General features: G+C 33.3%; 4 protein-coding genes across 7 annotated transcripts; 3 read left to right on the top strand and 1 right to left on the bottom strand.

The window, feature by feature from the left end:
* The first annotated feature begins 616 nt into the window (after positions 1–616).
* LOC18041588 (1,4-alpha-glucan-branching enzyme) lies at positions 617–8080 on the top strand. 4 transcript variants are annotated; one of them, XM_006435289.2, is made up of 15 exons: positions 622–1153; positions 1725–1835; positions 2309–2519; positions 3350–3419; positions 3527–3793; positions 3953–4859; positions 4966–5025; positions 5138–5254; positions 5400–5462; positions 5894–6001; positions 6425–6526; positions 6689–6756; positions 6961–7042; positions 7327–7443; positions 7659–8080. In XM_006435289.2, the coding sequence occupies exons 1-15, from the start codon at positions 1076–1078 to the stop codon at positions 7866–7868; spliced, it is 2571 nt and encodes an 856-aa protein (XP_006435352.1). In that variant the 5' UTR covers positions 622–1075; the 3' UTR covers positions 7869–8080. The 4 variants fall into 4 exon arrangements, with proteins under 4 accessions (XP_024039685.1, XP_006435352.1, XP_024039683.1 ...); XM_024183915.1 differs by having other exon boundaries at positions 623–1153; positions 2306–2519; XM_024183917.1 differs by lacking the exons at positions 7327–7443; positions 7659–8080 and adding an exon at positions 7175–7239 and having other exon boundaries at positions 617–1153; positions 2306–2519.
* A 2157-nt stretch (positions 8081–10237) lies between these two features.
* On the top strand, positions 10238–12639 carry LOC18041587 (dolichol-phosphate mannosyltransferase subunit 1). Its single transcript, XM_024184880.1, is given in 9 exon segments — positions 10238–10452; positions 10572–10671; positions 10777–10810; positions 10880–10900; positions 10903–10955; positions 11043–11068; positions 11176–11340; positions 11426–11540; positions 12262–12639. Coding segments are annotated over 9 exon segments (726 nt in total). The 5' UTR covers positions 10238–10345; the 3' UTR covers positions 12367–12639.
* A 467-nt stretch (positions 12640–13106) lies between these two features.
* LOC18041586 lies at positions 13107–14175 on the bottom strand. The gene is made up of 3 exons (XM_024184881.1): positions 14040–14175; positions 13810–13946; positions 13107–13695 (listed from the first exon to the last, which is right to left on the bottom strand). Exons 2-3 carry the CDS (start codon positions 13916–13918, stop codon positions 13187–13189), a joined length of 618 nt encoding a protein of 205 aa, XP_024040649.1. The 5' UTR covers positions 13919–13946; positions 14040–14175; the 3' UTR covers positions 13107–13186.
* A 4616-nt stretch (positions 14176–18791) lies between these two features.
* On the top strand, positions 18792–21347 carry LOC18041838 (probable acyl-activating enzyme 1, peroxisomal). The gene is made up of 2 exons (XM_006435284.2): positions 18792–19100; positions 19690–21347. The coding sequence occupies exons 1-2, from the start codon at positions 18903–18905 to the stop codon at positions 21148–21150; spliced, it is 1659 nt and encodes a 552-aa protein (XP_006435347.1). The 5' UTR covers positions 18792–18902; the 3' UTR covers positions 21151–21347.
* The last annotated feature ends 301 nt before the right edge of the window (positions 21348–21648 follow it).

Below are 21648 nucleotides of genomic sequence, written 5' to 3'. Positions count from 1 at the left end.
CAACTAATGTGTCATTCATTAATTGAACGATGGTTAAATAATTTTATAATTTATGAAATTCATCATTCAATATAAAAATAACATATGACATTGGTCTTATGTTGAGACTCAAATATATGAATTCCTAGCATTATTATTTGTTGGAATGATTGTATTAGGGGATAACAGTGCGAATACTGCACTGTAATCGTAAGGCTAAATTGTGAATTTGATGCAATTATGTCATTTATGGTGTATTTGTTTGTGGGATTGGGGAGTCTGGATGAGAAGGATTGATAGTATTTACTTATTAAAATAGAAATGAAAATGGGATGAAATAATAATTATTGTTGTTATTGTTGTTGTTATAAATAATGACAATAATGAACTAAGGTCACTTTGATAACTTATAACAATTTTATTATGATTACAAGATAAAATAAACATATTAATAATAATATAGTTCATTCTGATTTCAATTATTACTATTAAACTTACTTATATTTTCATTCTCCATTTTGATTTCTGCAGATTTTGATTCAATATTCCAACTCATTTCAATTACGTGTTAGTAATAAAATGCAACATTAGTAGAGTGCTGGAATATTTCTGTGACAAAGAACTTCCAGAACGTCTGAGGTGGCGTAATATGTAGGCGGTAGCCTAGCCGTTGCAGTAGATATAAAATTCAAATACCCGTAGATTATTACTCCTCGAATTCATAGATTTTCGTCATCTAATCAATTCACAGCCGTCCGATCACCGTAAACATTTGAAACTGGAGGGAAGCTGTTACGAGCGGGATCTGTTTCACAAATTTAAGAAATTTTGACGGCCTGTGAGTAGTCACGTGGAGCATATGCTTTACTTCGTTCCTTTGTTGCCTTCCTCGCAATCAAATCATCATCGCCTATTAAACAATAAAAAAATCGCAATGATTTCGAGCGTGGGCCCAGAAAAAGATTTAACGGTCAGATTTTACTGATTGAAAATATCGCCATGCATACGTGTCCTGGACTCCTGGTACAACTGCTTTATTGAGGGTCAATAATACACTGGCTTTTACAGATGAACAATAGAAGCTGAATTGGAGAAGATGTTGGGTTCTTTGAGTCTAGTTTCGCAGCTTACTGCTGGCTGTTCCTCACTTCCATCAAGCAAAACTTACACACGAGTAAAATCAGCTTCACTTTCATATTTTTATTTTTTCACATTTGATGTTAGTTATTACTTGTATTTGAGTTAACTTCAGTTTACATGGAAGTCATTCTTGTATTTATGAAATGATCAATATTCGATTTGAGCTGAAGTGAGTTTTTACGGGGGGAGTGGGTGTGTTCACATGAATTTTGATGTTGCTTGAATATATTTTGCAGTATGTAGTACTTCATTTGAATTTTACTCGAAATTTAATATTAGAATCTTAGATGCACGGGATATTTAGATAGGTGAGCTTGCTAAAATTAAGGTGCTGATGGAATGATGGGTTCACGTTTCTTCAGAATGATGGTAAGTTTCATTTTACGCGTGATCTTCGTGAAGGGAAATGTAAGTAAAGAAATAAAGAAATTGGGAAAATTATTTTGAGGCTCAAGAAGGCTATTGTTGTTGCCTATTGGAGGAATTCCACTATTACAACCTACTTTTGAATTGTAGAGTAGTTTATATGCTTTGAGATTTTGTTTATTGACTTACTTTTAAGAAGTCTATCTCTTTGAAGTTGATATGCTCAATGTTTTCAACAGGTTGCAGAAAACAATGAGCTTGCCAAACAATTACCAATCAAGAGAACGTGTGGATTTCAAAAATTGCTTAGGCATCACATAAGTACTTCAAGATTTCTGGTGCCCCAGAGAGTATGTTTGACATTTCTAATATTAAACACTGGGAAACTGTGCGTGATTCATGTTGCATTGAAGTTATGTGGGAGTAAACTGGTCCTTGGTTTGATGAAATTATTGATTTTGCATGTTAAATTTGTTGGATTGGTTGGTTTTTGACTGTATGAACCAAGACTCATTGATTGTTCATCATAGAGAAACCTGGGTCAAGAAATTCTCATTCGCATTACATCTAAAATTCAACTTCACTGTCATTGTCATAAATTAAATAAAACGAATTCAAAAGTAGAATCTAGAACTCCTATTGAATTTGAAACATTAAATCCTCTATGGTGAATATTTATAGTTATAAAACAAGGATTCGCTTCATATCCCCTGCATTGCCTCTACAAAATATTTTCTGTTAATTCTTCTGCAGGTATATTTCTTTTCTGAGTTGGTAATCAGGTGCTTCTCTGTTGCTATTTTTTATTCTATTACCTTAGCAGGTGAAGCAAAACTTCCCAATCTCGTCTGTTTTGACTGATGACAGCTCATCCATGACGAGGATGGAGGACGAGACAGAAAATATTGGTATCTTGAGCACTGATCAAGGCTTGGAACCATTTAAAGATCACTTTAAATATAGAATGAAGAGATATGTAGATCAAAAGCTGCTGCTTGAAAAGCATGAAGGTGGTCTGGAGGAATTTGCAAAAGGTAATATGCATATTGCCATTCTACTCTTTTCTTAACTTTTGACTCATTTTTGGAAAATGACATGGTGAACACTTGCATGATATACACTAGTAAATAGTTGAAAAATTGTGGACATAAGAGGTAAAAGATATTACTGACACTTGACATGCAAGTGCATACATGAGTTAGCTTTCTTTAGAAATGACTAACGCTTAAATTCTCTTCTACAATAAAATTTGATGCATGCTAATTTTTCAAAAAGCCATTACATTGCTGTATTGTTTTGATGTTGGTTATATCTTACATGTTTGGCTTTATTTTACTTATTTATTTATGGGAAATTATCCATCATCTACTCGTTTTTTCCAATTTTTTTAAAAATACACAATTCTTTTTTTTTTTTACTGGAATCCACCTGAAGTTACATTTCTTTTCACTTTTCCACTTCTGTTTGGAGACCGTTAAGAAAACTAACGGAATATTGTTTAAATGATCTTTTTACCCTCAAATGTAAAAGATAAATTATCCACCGACCACTTTTTTTTTGTATTTTTTCAAAAATACATAATTTTTATTTTTGTTGAACTCCACTTGAAGTTATATTGTTTTGTACCTATCCACCACTGTGTCATTGTGAAATGACAATTTTACTCTTATGATGTCAGCAAAGTTCTAATGGTGTTATAACGAGAGTGGACCAATGAAAAAAATGTTAACTTCAGGTGGAGCGCTGTCAAAAAAAAAAATTATGTATTTTTGAAAAAATTGAAAAAAGGGTGGTCGGTGGATAATTTCCTTTTATTTATTCAGACTAATAGTTCACTGTAAATTCACCCCACTTCACTTTGTAGGTTATCTCGAATTTGGATTTAACAGAGAAGATGGTGGCATTGTGTATCGTGAGTGGGCTCCTGCAGCGAAGTAAGGCCTCAGTTTAATTCGAAGCTTTGAAAATACAAAATTACTTGATTTTTGGGTCAGTTCATATTTTAATTGTTTGATTAGGATTTATCTGTCATATAAAATAGGGAAGCACAACTTATTGGGGATTTCAATGGATGGGACGGATCTAACCACAAGATGGAAAGGAATGAATTTGGTGTTTGGAGTATTAGTATTCCTGATTCCGGTGGAAAACCAGCCATTCCACATGGCTCACGAGTCAAATTCCGATTCAAACATGATGGGGTATTCATTGATAGAATCCCTGCATGGATTAAGTATGCAACCGTGGATTCGTCAAGGTTTGGAGCACCATATGATGGTGTCTACTGGGATCCACCACCTTCAGAAAGGTAACGGCTCTTACTCAACCTGTCTTTGTTACAGGGTGAACATATGCAATCAAAATCTGGCAAAAAGCTTGAGTGTTGTTGTATGAGTGCAGTCTGTGGCAAAAGTAGAATATGTTACATAGAGTTTCTTTCTGACCCATTCTTTAACTGTTTATTCAGGTATGAGTTTAAGTACCCTCGACCTCCAAAACCCAAGGCCCCACGGATATATGAAGCCCATGTTGGAATGAGTAGTTCAGAACCTCGTGTGAATTCATACAGAGAGTTTGCAGATGATGTTTTGCCTCGTATTTGGGCAAATAACTACAACACAGTCCAATTGATGGCTGTGATGGAGCATTCATATTATGCATCATTTGGGTATCATGTTACGAACTTTTTTGCTGCAAGTAGCAGATCTGGAACTCCTGAGGACCTTAAGTATTTAATTGATAAAGCCCATAGCTTAGGTCTGCGGGTCTTGGTGGATATCGTTCACAGCCATGCAAGTAACAATGTCACTGATGGTCTTAATGGGTTTGATGTTGGCCAAAGCTCACAAGAGTCATATTTCCACACTGGAGATCAAGGTTATCATAAGTTGTGGGATAGTAGGCTCTTCAACTATGCTAACTGGGAAGTACTTCGCTTCCTTCTGTCCAACTTGCGGTGGTGGATTGAGGAGTTCAAATTTGATGGATTTAGATTTGATGGTGTAACTTCAATGTTGTATCATCATCATGGAATCAACATGAGTTTTACTGGGAATTATAATGAATATTTCAGTGAGGCAACAGATGTTGATGCTGTTGTTTATTTGATGCTGGCAAATTGTCTGGTTCATAATATTTTTCCAGATGCAACTGTAATTGCCGAAGATGTTTCTGGTATGCCTGGACTGGGTTCGCCTGTTTCTATGGGGGGCATAGGCTTCGATTACCGCTTGGCAATGGCCATCCCTGACCGGTGGATTGATTATTTGAAGAACAAGAAAGATGAAGAATGGTCGATGAAGGAAATATCGCAGAGTCTGACAAATAGGAGATACACTGAGAAGTGTATATCTTATGCAGAAAGTCATGACCAGGTATGAACCATCTCGTTTGTAGTTATAACATATTTGTTTAATCCAATTACCTTTATATTGGTTTCCGTTCTTACTCCAATTGGAAGTGTCTCAAACTCCAAGTCAGCTCTTACTGGCCAGGATGTTAAAAGAAATGACACTCAAGACTTTCACAGGCTTCTTCACAGTATATCTCTTCCATTCCAAGTCTGGCCCAAAATCATTGTTTTTTTTCTTTCCAATTTTCATTCAGCCCTTGTGATTTGACTATTTTTTTCATGAGTTGCTTTATTTTGCAGGCCATTGTAGGTGATAAGACTATTGCATTTTTGTTGATGGATCAAGAGATGTATACTGGTATGTCTAGTTTAACAGATGCTTCTCCAACTATTGAACGAGGAATAACTCTCCATAAGGTATGCTGTTTACCAAATTATAGAGAATCTAGCATAACCATTAAGTTGGGCAACTGAACTTAAGCCTCTGGCCCTATCCCTCTGACAAAGTTTTAAGACAATTGCTGACAGCACATTTGATAATCATTATCTTTATCTTTTGCAGATGATACATTTCATAACTATGGCATTAGGAGGCGAGGGCTACCTTAATTTTATGGGGAATGAGGTAAATACAGTGCCTCAAATCCTACTTGACAAACTCAGGGATTTTTACTTATATGATTAATGAGGAGTCTTTCATTAAGACTTTGATTTGACAGCCAATGCAAAATTCTTGAGTTCTAAGAAAGGAAGAAAACAACTGTCTCACAACAGGCACATTATTTTCTCTTTTTCTAAAATAATAATTTGAGGCATGTATCTACATATTCTAACGAGATGAAATAATTAGGCATATTCCAATTCTATTTGAGCTACTAATTACATGAGCAACTTTGTAGTTTGTTAAAAAACATTAAAAGCATGAGGCAGATCGTCAATCACCGTGGACTTTTCACTGCAACAATCATGAAATCTATTGTGCTTAAACAGACAAAAGACTGCATCTGAGTTAATTTCTCAAATTCTGACAGCTATTTGTCACATGTGATAATTTAGTTTGGTCATCCTGAGTGGATTGACTTTCCAAGAGAAGGCAACGAGTGGAGTTATGAAAAATGCAGGCGCCAATGGAACTTGGTGGATGCTGATCACTTAAGATATAAGGTTTGAGATCTCATTTTCATTAATTATATTTTAGTTCTCTCTCTTCCTTCCATCGTTCATTGTGGATTCTCAATCATGTCCTCTTTGCACAATGGAGCAACTGCTGAAAAACATTCATTTTTTAAGGTCATGCTTTGCTTTTGATTTTTAGGCCATAAACACTTGGGCTTTTTAGGATACTCAATGGCCCTACCATATTCCATTTCATCAAAACTTAAGAATATGTTCCATGGCAGGGCCCAAGGCACTCAAGAAAAAGAAAGGAAAAGAATTTGTTTGCGTCATCTTGGTTTATGGATATGGGCCTTTGTGGACATTTGAATGATGGATGCTGCATGCTTAATTAATCTGCATTTGACGCCTCTGTTTTCTCATCTAACATTACTAAAATCATATTTTTCTTTGTGCTTGTAAATTGTCCAGTTCATGAATGCATTTGGCAGAGCTATGAATGAGCTTGATGATAAGTTTCCATTCCTTGCATCGACAAAGCAGATTGTGAGCAGTACAAATGAAGAAGATAAGGTAAGGATGCTGCTGTGTGATATTTAACTATTTATGCTCTAAACTAATTGATGAAATTGAAATTTGGGTGAAGGTTATACTATAGCATGGATTGTGAAGAACATTCTAGGGCAGTGATTCAGATTTTATACAAATATACTAATTAATTGTTTGACTTTACAGGTTATCGTTTTTGAGCGTGGAGATCTTGTTTTTGTCTTCAATTTTCATCCAGAAAACACATATGAAGGGTATTCATGCTTTATATAACGCGACAGGGCTTTGTGTTTGTCTGAGTTAATATGGTCTGTATAGTGTGGATGGCTGCATGCTATCTGGACTACAATAGTTTAAAGGAGTTTGGATAGGGCTTGGACTACGATGAAAACATCAATTTTGTTGGATTTTCTCTTTCTTTTTCTTCAACTCAGTGACTTATAATCTGAAATATACAGGTATAAAGTTGGGTGCGACTTGCCAGGGAAGTACAGAGTTGCTCTGGATAGTGATGCTTGGGGATTCGGAGGAGATGGAAGAGTAAGGAATCCCCTCTATAACTATATGCAGTCCTCTTGTTATTGCTAGAATAGTGGAAGATAAATGAAAATTTGTAGAAGCAACATAATTTCTGAATACATTGTGTAACTTGTATTCTTCTCCTGTCCACAGTCGTGAAAAGATATCAGTTAAGGATTTAGGGGCTGTGGATCAAAGAGGAGAGTGAAAAGAAGAGGGGTGGGTGGGTTCAAGGGAGGGAAATCTTATGTTTGAATGTGCGGCTTGTTCGGTTGTTTTTTTCACTAGAAGTATACTTTTGGCAGGTAGGGCATAACATAGATCATTTCACATCTCCAGAAGGGATACCAGGAGTTGCAGAAACAAATTTCAACAACCGTCCCAACTCATTCAGAGTACTATCGCCACCTCGCACGAGTGTGGTATGTTTTTTGCTACAAATTCTTTTTTTTTTTTTCTTAAAGTGGAAACCTTACATGTGGTTCAATTGCTCATCAGTTTACGTATCAGAATGTTCTGAAATGGAATGTAATTTCAGAAAAGAATGGTTTCAAGTTGATGTTGTTGCCTGGTCTGTTGCCGGCAGCTTAAAACAATGATTATGAAATGCTTAATTTTGTTGCAAATTCTTTAACAGGTTTACTATAGAGTAGAAGAAAGCCAAGAAGGGCACAACAATAGTGAGCCAGTGAATGTTCAAGGAAAATTAGCAGCAGATGTTCCAGCTGAGCTGGAAAGTCCTGAATCATCAGCCACCCTGGCAGCAGATGATGTTGATGATGTTACTGCAAGAAAGATTGAAGATCAGAAGCAAAATAGAATCGTGGGAGGGGAGTCCAATGTTTAATATGCAAAACTCAGCTGTTCATAGGACAGCTCTGTTAAATAATAGGGAATTTATCACTGAATCCTCTATGGGTTGTAAATTCTGATATCTGCATTTGAAATCATTCTCTTGTGTGTGTGTGTGTGTACATACATATAGGGTGTAAAAGCGAATCCGGTTGTGCTTTGGACGGGATATTTTTGCAAGAGTCAATGGATTTTGATTGTTGAGAAGTCAGGATGCGCATAAAATTTAACATTTGGGTGGTCTAGTTGTCTGAAGCATTCCTTCTGGTTCTGGATTGCGAATAATATGATCTCAGCTCTATTTGTCCAAATGTCCAATACAGTAACTATTCCTGCAAAAAAAAAAATTATTGTGGTGGGGCCAGGCCGTTGTTTAAATTTATGGGTTAAGTTGTAACCAAATTTTAGACGGCCCACAATTGCAAAATAACTTCTAGTCACTTATTTGTTTTTTGTTTTATAAGATTTTTTTATCCTGTCAGTTTTTTCATATTACATGAGAACAGGTTATTGGGTTAAAAATCCAATTATAAAAATGAGATATTTTAAAAGTTTTCGCCACAAATTTTTCGTCAAGAGAATCCGATTACAAAACTGAGATTTTCAACTGCGAATGTACAATTCAGATCCGGAATCAGAACTAAGTTAGCAAACACCAACGAAAACAAGTCTCGACCATGGACAAATGTTAGCTACTTTGCTTGCAAGTAATATTTCACCAATCCTTGTCTCCACTATGCATTAATAATAAAGTATGAAAAGTAGACCGAAAAATTTTATTAACACTAACTTTTTTTTGTTTAAAAAAAAATACACAATTATTATAAGTGTGGGGTTATTTGAACCCACTAAATTATTCACTATATTTTTTTAATTAAATTTTTTATTGTGAAAATATAATTAAGTAATGCTAAAACATTCAAATTTTTATCCAAAAAACTATCTCAAATAATGTAGTATTCATTAATTAATTGATAAAATATTATAACTAATTCATTAGATCCTATAAAAAATTATCAATTATTCAATAAAAGACTGATCACTTTGGGATGAAAGGATTAATACCTAGCATGTAGAAATCAAACGTAAAAGTCTTTGTACCACTTTGAATCTTTTAGAATTCTTTTGGTCAAATTTCAAAAGCACAAACTCTAAAGTGATAATAATAAGTAAAAACTTGTAATGTTATGGTAAAAACTAACAGAAAAATAAAGGTAATTTAGCGAGAAAGAATAGAAAAAAGAGAAATTAGTAGTTAATTTAGGTTTTAACCATATTTACAATAGAGAGAAAAAGTAGTTAATTAAGGGTAATTTTATAAATTTTGAGAATTTGTGAATTAAAATAATAAGTTATAATTTGATAATTATTTTAGTTTAAAAAAGTGTGTTCTAAAAGGAAATTAGTAGATTTAAATAACCCAATTCTTAGAGTTGAGCTATTAGCATCCCTAAAAAAATCTTATGAACCCCTGTTATATTTATACGTTTTTGTGTGCAAATTATATTACTTAAAAAGACATTCCTATTTGATAAATAGTAATCTCAATTTTTTTTACTGAAGAACTCTTTACATCAGTATTTCATAGGAAAAATGAGGATTACCTCACTATTGTTTAAAGAAATTAAGTAAAATCCCATCATATTTTAAAATAAGTTCAAACCCCCTATAGTTATAAGGATGTTATATTATTCTACCCCTTGATGTTAGCTATAAAATTTAAATATTTTGTAAATACAGATAAAGTGAAATGACTTATGCACTATTACTGATAAATTAATTTAATAATGAATTATAAATTATAGAGAAATTAGCTGACGTTAATATATTATATATTGTACTCCTATGACTTATAGTGGTATATATAATTCTTTTAAGCTTGATACTTTTTAAACCATGGCCTGGGAAGGTGAATTCTATTTAGCACCCTCTTGTTCTAATTATTTATATATATTTTTTAATTTAAAAGATTAAATTACACTTACACAATTTCGGAGTAAAATATATTTTTATTAAAAATTTTGTTAACTCTAATGATTGTGTGATAAAATGACAAAACTAAAATACTAAATGAGAAAAAATAATTATAAAAAAATTTGATAGTAAAATAATATGTCAGTAAATATTAAGTAGTAAAATAATTATAAAAAAAAAAAAGACAATAACTGTAACAACTCTCAAAGGCTCAAACTTATTATGATTACCAAACTGTCTCAAACTTACTAAGGTTAGAATAATATATTCAGCGACGTCAGAAGTTAGAAATACAATAATAAACAATTCTCAGGGTATTTTAGAAATTGCCTACGATAATTTGGCTTAAAAGCACGAAGTTTGGGACAGAGATATTGACTTGCCAAAAAAATTAAAAAAAAAAACTCGAGAAGGGGAAACAAAACGACGATCTGAGTCGGTTTGAATAATTTGATCTCTCGATTTGAAATTTAGGTTTTGAAACAAATTAGGAATAATATGGAAGAGACGAACAAGAACAAGAACAAATACAGTATAATTATACCAACATACAACGAACGACTCAACATTGCTCTGATCGTTTACCTCATCTTCAAGCATCTTCGGTATACAATTCCACACTTTCTCTCTATTTTTAGAAATGATTGTTATTTCCATTTGGCTTCTTCAAATTGGAGATATTATTTAATCCTCATTGCAAATGATGAAAATTTGGTTTGTTTAGGGATGTAGATTTTGAAATAATCGTGGTGGATGATGGAAGTCCTGATGGTACACAAGAAGTTGTAAAACAACTGCAGCAATTATACGGAGAAGATCGAATTGTAAGTACCGTAATTAACTCCTGAATTTGGATTTGCATTTGACTTCTTTTACAGACGCCGACTTTTATATTGATTTTAATGCTTATAGCTTCTTGGATGGTGCAGCTGTTGAGACCTAGACCGAAGAAGCTTGGATTAGGTATGTGTTTAAGATTTTGAGTTGATGATCAGGAGAAACTGGATCTTAATGCACGTCTTCAATCTTTAGGAACTGCTTACATTCATGGTTTGAACATGCATCGGGCAGTTTTGTTGTGATTATGGATGCTGATTTATCCCACCATGTAAGTGCTTTGCAGATGGTAATTTTGAGTAATCTTGTTTTGTTCAATGTATTATCCTTTTGATTTTTTCACATTTCTGTTTTGCAGCCAAAGTACTTGCCGAGCTTCATAAAGTGAGGAATTTTTTTTAGTCTGTTTCTCTTGTATCATATCATATAGAGTGTAGGATGATGCCTAATTTTTGGAATTTTTTGGTGTCTTCTTACAACATGGTTATTAGGAAACAGTTGGAGACAGGTGCAAGTATTGTAACTGGAACCCGGTACGTTAGAAGTGGTGGTGTGCATGGGTGGAATCTTATGCGCAAACTGACTAGTAGAGGAGCCAATGTCCTTGCTCAAACACTTTTATGGCCTGGTGTATCAGATCTCACTGGTTCTTTCCGGTAATTGAATTAGTTTGAAGTATTAAGCTCTTTGACTCTTTGCACTTTCACAATTTGAGAACTTATGTTTTTTGGGTTCTTGAAGGCTTTATAAGAAATCAGTGCTTGAAGATGTCATTAGTTCCTGTGTGAGTAAGGGATATGTCTTTCAAATGGAGATGATTGTTCGTGCTTGTAGAAAGGGGTACCACATTGAAGAGGTAAAATTATGTTTTAATCTTGTTGTGATGTATGATTGATAATTTGAGATTGACTAGCTTTCCATAGTTGAATCATTTTTTTTTTCCTTTTCCCTTTAGTTTTGGACTCAATTGTGATAAGCTAATCACTTGAATTTTTAATTAATTATAGTTGGGTATGTGCACATGCCACAGGCTTTTCACTCTCTCCTAATGTCAAGATACTCTCAATTCTTCCTTTATAGCTGTTATTTATAGTAGCAAACACACAACTGCTCTTCTTGCTGGTGTAACATTCTACACTGGCTATGTAGTGGCATGAACTGCTGTGTTCCAATGGTAGTGGATGAATGAATTATTTGCTCAGATGTTATTGCTGCTGCTGTGTTTTAAGGACAGATCTTCCCTAAACAACATGCATATTGCCAGTTTGTTAGCATTAGGATCATTAAATTTATGCATGACAATTCAGTCAATTGCTTTGTGTTTTATGTTTTTATTTTTTTGGTTTGTACCATATTTGGATTGTTACATCCTTAAACTCTCCTTGATGTTCCGTGGAATGAGCATTGTCTTTCAAATTTCAACGCATTAAAGGCCATAGAAAAATTCAAAATTTTCTTTCCATAGTTGGTGCAATGACCGGCAGATCTGTTTTCTTCTAAACAAACTGGTATATCTGCTTATTTTTCCTGTGCTTGCATTTTTTAAGCTGGTTGATTCATGTTTTCATTTTCCGCAGGTTCCAATTACATTTGTTGACAGAGTATTTGGAAGTTCAAAGCTTGGAGGATCTGAAATTGTCGAATATCTTAAAGGCCTTCTATATCTTCTCATCACAACATAAGATGCTATAACTTCACTCTTCAAGGATTAAGCTGTTGATCACAAGTCACGGGATGGTTCTCTTATGATCATTTCTTCCTCCACTGATGTTGAAAAAATTATCACATTATTTCAAGTCTCTGATCTGCCCTTTTTTTTATTTTACCTGATGCTCTTGAGTCCTAGAATTCAGGTAGCAAATTATCTGGTAGTCTTACGAATGATTACTAACTTAATGATGGCTGATGAGAGTCAATATGGTTTTTTCATATGAGAGATTGAAGTTCTTTTTCGAGTCTGATTTGCATCATCCTGCTCTTTGATATAGGTAATTATAAGCGGCATGCATGCGTTCTTCAAATTCAGTTTTGTTGGCATTTTGGTTTCTCGTAATTGGAGGCGAAAATTCTCAAGCAATACTTGACAAAATTCAGTTTTGATCAATACGCTGCTGCAATCCGTGTTTGATTATAACAACTCAAAGTTGCATTACTGCTGAAGTTCGGAGGTGAGAAGTAGAGATAAATAATCTTTGAACATATATGAATTTTAAATGCATTCAAATAACATAACAAAGAATCAGTGAAATAAAGCGTCATTCATTCAACCTAATTTAGTAAAAAGATTATGCACAAGGCCAGTCAATTGTGGTCCATCCAGATACATCACATACTGAAAAATATGATAGAACCTGGACACAACCAAAACCCAACTAATAAATTTGTGATGGTAGAGTCTAGAATCATTGAAAGAGCATTCATAAAATCAACAACATATATTTAGTCCATGAACAAAGTAAATGAAGTATCCCTAATACAAAATGGTGGCCATGAAAATGAAATTCATATCTTTCCAGCTCTGCGAGACACGGTCTTCTTTTCAGTAGTAGCCATTGCAGATGAATTGAGAGGCAGAGGAGGTTTCTTGTTCTCCTTGCTCATGCTCCTAAGCATATACCTCGGCTCATTCCTTTCAACTGAATAAGCAGCAATAACCGACTTCCTCAAACTCTCAAGCTTCTTCGAGTCCCTTCTCTTCGCAGGCTCAACAGTAACTCCAAGATTATACGGGGTCTTTTCTCCACTGCAAGCTTCACTTTTCTTTCTCTTCAGCCTCTCGTTTCTTCTCGCTGCGTACTCTTCGTAAAACCTTCCCCTTTCAAATAGAGGACTCGAATTAGCACATAAACTTTTACCAATACCACCTTTATTAGTCTCATTCGTCCCAAATTCGTCTTGCACCATCCTTGCCAAAGCCCTTAACTCACAAGAAATTGAACGGTATTCGGCTCGAAAATCCGTCTCCTCCATGTCCCATGAACGAATCGGCTTCTGGGATTTCGTTAAAGAACCTGTCACATTTAAGAAAAAAAAGAAAAGAAAAAAAAGAGTATGAAATCAAGAAACTGTTCAAGAAAAAAAATGTAAGCAGATGTCACATGCTTCTCTCATCAAACAAAATTTACCTGGAGGGGTTTGGAGAGTAGTTGAGTTTGATCGGAGGACACGACGCGGCCGGGTTCGAATCGGCGATTTAGCCAGCGGTGGTTTCCGGTCAGTTCTCATCTTAGACATTGCCGATTTTCTTTGGGAAAAAAAAAACTGTAGAAAGAGAGAAATAAAGAATCGGTGAATGAATAAAATTGTTCGCAAAGAGAGACTTATCAAGAAATATTATATTATAAGATTTACTTGCCTTTTCGTTTTAGATTGAGGATGGTTTCTTGTTCTTTGTGTTTCTGCTTTTTTCGCCTGTTGATGTTTTGGTTTTATTGGGAGACATGGATGTCAATTCGAATTTTTACACGTCAGAATAGGAGCGTCTCTAACGGTCCTATTTTTGATCGGACGGTCTGAATTGTTTGAAATTTAAAAGGTGTGTAATGGGGATATTAAAGGTAATGGAATCCGGAGGTTTTATTTCCTTTTTGAGTTTATGAAATAAAATCTTGACGGTCCCATCCTTCGTTTAAGAATTTTACTTTTAAAAATTTGCAGGACTTACTTTGATGCAGTGCACGGGGAATTTGATAATATTATAATTTTTAAAATAGTAATTATTAGTAGTTAAAAAAAATAAGATAAATATAATAAAATTTATTTTAAAAAATATTATAAATTTTAAAAATAGTTCTATGTATTTAGTAATTATTATTTTTAAATTATTATAAAAATATAAATAATTAAATGGTATGACTATTTATACTCTATCAAATATTTTCAACACTCGTTATTTTAAAAATATTTTTATTACAAAAATACCCTTTCATGAAATTATTAAAATAACATAATTACTTAAGAAATAAAACTATAAAAGTTCTTTACACCTGTTTATTATAAACCCTAAATCTATATTTTCTTCAACATTTCACCATCAGAGACTCATGAAAGATACAAACCAGATGCTGCACAGATCAAAACCTCAATGCTTTCACCAATGAGTTTTAATTACATGTCACAGATCACATTAGTTAAAAATAAAAAATAAATTCCACGAGTTATGGCATAAAATTCAACACAGAAAATTCAAAATAGCAAGAATGAAGATTCATAAAGGAAAAAGCTAAACATTCATGAAAGGATTAAACAACTGCTGCGGCTCTTAAATATTGTGTAATTTACTTGGAATTTTAGTTATCAATTAATGATACACTTATAAAGCTGCAAATTTGTCTTGAATATTTTGATATATTGAAAGAGTTGTGACCTCTTTCTTCAAATTTTATCTTATATGCTTATTTTGTTAAGAAATGTGTCTCTTTTTTTAATACAGATTTCTTAGAATACTGTTTTAGTTAGGAGGATTACTATTTAAGAAATAAGTAATTTTTTCTTCAAAACTTAACTTATTTAAAGAGGAATATAACTTGTATAAGAAAATAAATACTTCTCCTACAATATAATTTCTATATATAGAGAAGTTGGATTCACTTATTTATATAATACAACAATCGATTTCTCTGCAAATATAATTTTCAATGTGAGAGAAACGGTAAGTCTACAGAATGGGTATTGTTACAGTTTTGAGTATAAAAAATATATATATACTAGAGCGATTATAATTATTTCTCACATTATGGGTTTTTCTCTCATCATCTTTGCGACCGTAGTTTTTCTTCGGATTATGAGTTTTTCACATTAAATTTTGTATTGTGTGATTGATTTTATTTTTCATCTATAATTTTCTATTTATTATTTATTTGATTTTTTTTTTTGAAGATCTTGGATGGTATTAAAATTTTCCTAACAAGTGATATCAAATCCAAGGCTGCAATGCATAGCAAATATGTCAGCAATGATTTTTCAAAAATAAAATTTTGATGGAAGAATCAATTTTGGCTTCTGAAAAGTTTAAGTCAAAGATATTTTGGTTAAATTTTGTTACACAATGAAAGTGTGGGCAATGTAAATTATGTTCCCATTGATGGAAACTCCTGAAGGTGTGTCGATGATCAAACCACCTTAAAGAAGATTGTTGGAATAGAGCTAGTATGACAAGTAGCTCAAAATCAGTAGATGGAGATACTAATAATGTCACCAAGTGATGTGTCTCTTTTCTTTGTGAGAGATCGGTTTATTCTTTTTGGTGTGGCATAGAAAATGTTGTGTTACTACTAACAAGTCCACAAGATATGCACATAAGATATGGTTTGGTATTTATGCAAGGTGCATGGTGAAATTTTGCTATTGATGACTGAGAACTCTTAAGGAAGTCAAACATGAGAGTGTGTATTTTTAGCAAGGTAATTGACATGTGAATCTAAGTATTCTGGATAAAGTAAATTAGTAAAGTATGATGACTTTAGTGTAGAGAGCTATGATTGTTGGATATATGATAATATTTTATCAATGTTAGAGTGATTCTTATAAGCCATATGTGAGTGCCACAATTTTGATAGGAATTGAGTATAGACCTTCACCGTATTCTTACCAAAAGGGGGTGATGGGGCTCATAGGAATTCCTATCATGCTGAGTAATCAAATAGTTTTGGTGGAGTATAGAAGGTGGAGACAACATGGTTGTATATATATACAGTAGATTATATATTGTCTCTAAGGTGGAGATTATTAGGAAGTTTATCTCCTTTTTTAATAAAGATTTCCTAAGATATTTTCTTAATTAAGGAATAAGTAATTTCCCCTTTGAGATTTAGCTTATTCATAGAGGAATAACTTGTATAAAAAAAAGGAATACTTCTCTATAAGAAATAATCACTATATATAAGAAGTTCGGTTCACTTATTTGTATAACATAACAATTAGTTTCTCTGTAAGTAAATAGTTTGTAATGTGAGAGAAACGATAAGTCTATTAAAAGATTAAGTGTTATTACAGTTTTAGGTATGAGGAAAAATACTATAGTGATTGTAATAATTTTTCACATATTATATTTTTCTCTCATCATCCATGACAGCTGTGGTTTTTTTTTTTTTTTTTTGGTATAGAAGTTTTCCACTTAAATTCTTATATTATGTGTCTAGTTTTATTCACCATATATGTTTTCTACTTATTATTTTTTTGATATTTTTACTAGTTAGATCTTGGGTGGAATTAAAATTCCCTAACATATTTTACAAAAGCAAAACCAAGAGAATAAAAGCAAAGAAAACAAATAAGAAGAAAGTTGTGGGCGTTGAAAAAATAATTAAGGTTATTTTTGAGGTTGGGCAAATTATACATAGTAAAAGTTTAATTTTGAATTTTTATATATGAGTGATCTGAGTAATTAAGTGTGCAGAGTACATTTCAATCTGCAAATTGCCCCTCCCCTTATAAAAATGGATATAATGTTGAATACAATTTATCTATTTACATATTCATATACATGTATATATTGTTATTTTTTTAATAAAGCAATTGACAACTAAAATTAATATTTTTATTTTATTAAGTTTATTTTTTATTTTGTTATTCAATATATTTGGTAATAATAATAATAATAATAATAATCTTTTTAAATTTAATGATTTTATTTCCTATTTGAATAGGGATAATTTTAGATTTTTATAATATATATATATATATATATATATATATATATATATATATATATAATTATCAAAATCAGATTTTAAAAAATTATTCTTTCCTACTTTCTAAAATATGGTGCAGAAAAGATGGTTTTGTCAAAAATAATTCTTAAAAAAATTTACTAAATGCCAAAATTAATGTTTAATTTTTTAAGATTACTTTTGAACCTCTCAAAAGTAATCCAAATGATCTCTAAAGTCTAAGGGATTGTTTGTTAAACGTCTAAAGTATAAAAGTTTTTAAAATTTGATTTTAAGAATTATATATAATTTTAATCTTTTTATAAAATTTATTTGTCTTTTTAACTTATATCTTATTTGTTTGGTATTTACATCTGAATAGAAAAAATAAACATCTGTGACTTTTATCTAAATAAAAAAAGATTTAAATTCAAATTAAGTATTATATTCCAAAATTATCTCTACAAAATATATTTATTTTGTAAACTATAAAATTTAATTTTTTTTGTTTTGATTTGTGAGGATATAAATACCAAATAATCATATTTGAGATTTTTTTTAATAAATAAGATGTCACTTATATTTAGATATTTAAAAAAATGTATTTTAAATATTCATATTCAAATTTATTTGGACTTTATAAAAATTCAGATACATTCACGTTTAGATAAAAGAACAAACACCGCCTCACTCAAAAATACATTTTACTAGCATTATAATTAGAAGCCAGCCTAGGCATGGATATTTGAAAGTAAAGAACATTTTTTTTAATGGAAAGCCTACTTTTAAATTAGGAGAAATTATACATTGCCGACCATATGGGGAACATGAACTACCAACTTTAAAGAACTCTAATTGATTATACTCAGTTTTTTTAATTAGCATATTGGTTTTGCATGTATATTTATCAATTTTATAAATATTACATTATAACATACTATATTTTATGAATGTTATAGCATACTAAATTTTTTCTCCATTGTGGCTCAAGGTGAATTAATACAAGTTCACCATTTTTTTAATAATAAAATGAAAGACCACTTAGATGAAAAATAATTAGTATTCTGATTTTATCAACCGAAAAATATATATGGCTTGAATGAATTTTTAACAAGAGATTTTGATCATATAAAAATTAGGAATAAATTAAAAATTAAAAATATAAATTTTAATATGTTACATGATAAAATATACCGTTTGAACTCAGATTAAAAAAATTTTGTAGTACACATTTTTAAATCTGATAATTTAATATTATTATTTTTTATTTAATCTATTCCTAATTTTAATATAATCGACCATCTTAATTAAAAAATTTCCCCGTTAAAATCTGTACTTACCAGTCATCGACTTTGGACGCAATTGGGCTGTTGCACAAGTAAAGAATTGCTTTATTTATTTATTTTTTGGTTACTGCTTTATTTATTTATTTATTTATTAAAGGAAATGCATGTGATTACAACCAGACAGACATTCGCCGAATATAATTGCACTTTGTTGGCATCATCGAGTAGCCAGTCCACTTATCCGTTAATCTTTCACAGAACTTAAATCTTCCTGCAATTTCAATGGAGGGTATGATCCGATGCTCCGCGAACTACGTACCTTTAACTCCCATAAGTTTCTTGGAGCGCTCGGCGGTTGTTTACAGAGACAGGCCCTCTGTTGTCTATGGTGATGTTCAGTACACGTGGAAAGAGACCCATCAAAGGTGTGTCAAGCTCGCTTCTGGGCTCGCCCACTTGGGAATTTCTCCAGGAGATGTTGTAAGTGTTGAGCTTTTTGCACCCATCTATTGATATTTGATATTTGATATTTGATATTTGATGATTTGTTGATTATCACTTTTGTCTGCATGCAACTAACCTTATGGAATTATTCGGAGGAAATTTTGCGGGAAAGTTTGTTCTTTTTCAAGTTTTTAACTAAAAAGATGCCTTTTGAATTATGTCGTTGATAGACATTATACATAGATTGTTTATGGAAGATGGGTTTATTCATAGGTCACTATTGAATTCTTGGGGCCCATTTAATTGTTGTACTTCCATTAAAGTGTTCGATAAACACTTTGAATTAAAAGCCACAACTACGAGACTCGAATATTAAGTTCTATTCTCATTGGCGTCGGAACTCTTTGCTGACATTTCAGCTTGCTGGTTACTTTTCTAGTGTACTTTTCTCGGTATGACAATTTTTCCCCTTGTCTTTAATGTAATTGAGATAGATCTCTCGAAAGTAAAGGGACTATTTGGCTGTTTTAAGTATTGCTTTGTCTTTAACTGCTTTTGATGAATTAGAGGCATTCTCCCAGAACTTGTTTGGCATAAAATAGTTGACCTTTGCTTATTTGAATAGGTTGCTGCATTGGCTCCAAATGTTCCTGCAATGTATGAGTTACATTTTGGTGTTCCAATGGCTGGAGCGGTTCTTTGTACACTTAATACACGTCATGATTCAGCTATGGTGTCAGTGTTACTGAGACATTCAGAAGCCAAAATCATTTTTGTAGATTACCAGCTTCTACCTATTGCTCAAGGAGCATTTGAAATTCTATCAAAGACTTCAGCCAAGCTGCCTCTTCTAGTCCTGGTTCCAGAGTGTGGAGAACCGGTTTCCACAGTTGCTTCGAGTTCTGGAAATTTAGAGTATGAGAGTCTTTTAGCTATCGGGAAACTGCGAGAAGTAAGACGTCCAAAAGATGAATGTGATCCTATCGCGCTTAATTATACTTCGGGCACGACTTCAAGCCCGAAAGGTGTTATTTGTAGTCACAGAGGGGCCTATCTGAACTCTCTGGCTGCAGCTCTGTTCAATGAGATGGGCTTAATGCCTACTTATCTGTGGTGTGTCCCCATGTTTCACTGTAATGGATGGTGCCTGACGTGGGCTGTGGCTGCTCAGGGTGGCACTAATGTCTGCCAAAGGACTGTCAATGCAAAAGAAATATTTGATAATATTACTCGACACAAGGTGACCCACTTCGGAGGTGCACCCACAGTTTTGAACATGATAGCCAATGCACCGCCAAGTGTTCGAAAACCGCTTCCGGGGAAGGTGGCAGTGATGACTGGAGCCGCCCCACCACCCCCACAAGTGCTTTACAAAATGGAGGAACTAGGATTTACACTGACTCACGCGTATGGTCTGACAGAAACCTATGGGCCTGGGACAGTTTGTGTTTGGAAACCCGATTGGAATTCATTGCCTCGAGAAGAACAGGCAAAGATCAAGGCCCGTCAAGGTGTGCCCCATCTTGGCCTGGACGAAATTGATATTAAAGATCCTGTAACCATGAAGAGTGTGCCATCCGATGCAAAAACCATTGGTGAGGTCATGTTCAGAGGTAACACTGTGATGAATGGCTATTTGAAAAATTTGAAGGCAACACAGGATGCATTTGATGGTGGATGGTTTCGCAGTGGGGACTTGGGAGTTAGACACCCTGATGGTTACATAGAACTAAAGGACCGATCAAAGGACATCATTATTTCTGGGGGAGAAAACATTAGCACGATTGAGGTGGAGTCGGTGCTTTTTAGTCATCCATCTGTGCTTGAAGCAGCTGTTGTCGGAAGACCTGATGACCACTGGGGGGAGACACCTTGTGCATTTGTGAAGTTGAAGGATGGATGTGTTGCTAATGGTGAAGAAATTATCAATTACTGCCGGGATCGCCTGCCTCATTATATGGCTCCTCGCACTGTTGTTTTTGAAGATCTGCCGAAGACTTCAACTGGAAAGACGCAAAAATATGTCCTAAGGGAGAAGGCGAAGGCCATGGGAAGCATTTCAAAGAAAGGAACCAGCAAATTGTAATACAAGCTTGATTAAATTATAATTGTAGTTATTTAATTGCATAACAATGTAATCACATGGCTATGCTATGAGTGTTGTTATATTACCCTTGATGGCAAGCATATTCACTGCTGTTAGTGTGTGGATACAATTTATCCATTTGAAATTGTCTGCAAATCTACAGCCATTGGTTTTACCCCTAGAAATTTTTATCTTCTGCTTTGCTCCCATTGCCTTTTGAGGGTGAGCATAGGTACTGGAATTATAAAATGACTGAAATACATGTCAATACTCTGTTACGTCAAGCCATTAGCCAAGCAAATGCATGGCACGGACGTGGAAGACGGCAAGCACTCGTTCATTTTGCTGGTATAACAGTGCTAAGGCTGACTCTATTTGTCCCGTTCTTCAAGATCGGTTGAATTATGTCCTCTTAACCTAAAAGAGGGTGATTCATGACTCGTCATAGGCTTGTTCCAGTTATCTTGCAGTCGCAGGTACTTGTTTAACATTAGATTC

The sequence above is a fragment of the Citrus clementina genome, unplaced genomic scaffold (genome assembly GCF_000493195.1).
Source record: "Citrus clementina cultivar Clemenules unplaced genomic scaffold, Citrus_clementina_v1.0 scaffold_5, whole genome shotgun sequence".
NCBI classification, from domain to species: domain Eukaryota; kingdom Viridiplantae; phylum Streptophyta; class Magnoliopsida; order Sapindales; family Rutaceae; genus Citrus; species Citrus x clementina.
This window is presented reverse-complemented; position numbering and strand designations above follow the sequence as displayed.

Bases quoted from the DNA above. Each gene is read 5' to 3' on its own strand.
- LOC18041586 (XM_024184881.1), bottom strand. From the start codon at position 13,918: ATGTCTAAGATGAGAACTGACCGGAAACCACCGCTGGCTAAATCGCCG. The intron at 13,696-13,809 runs GTAAATTTTGTT...TAAATGTGACAG, and splicing joins TACTCTCCAAACCCCTCCAG to GTTCTTTAACGAAATCCCAG.
- LOC18041838 (XM_006435284.2), top strand. From the start codon at position 18,903: ATGGAGGGTATGATCCGATGCTCCGCGAACTACGTACCTTTAACTCCC. The intron at 19,101-19,689 runs GTAAGTGTTGAG...TTATTTGAATAG, and splicing joins GAATTTCTCCAGGAGATGTT to GTTGCTGCATTGGCTCCAAA.
- LOC18041588 (XM_024183915.1), top strand. From the start codon at position 1,076: ATGTTGGGTTCTTTGAGTCTAGTTTCGCAGCTTACTGCTGGCTGTTCC. The intron at 1,836-2,305 runs GTATGTTTGACA...CTATTACCTTAG, and splicing joins GATTTCTGGTGCCCCAGAGA to CAGGTGAAGCAAAACTTCCC. The intron at 3,420-3,526 runs GTAAGGCCTCAG...CATATAAAATAG, and splicing joins GAGTGGGCTCCTGCAGCGAA to GGAAGCACAACTTATTGGGG.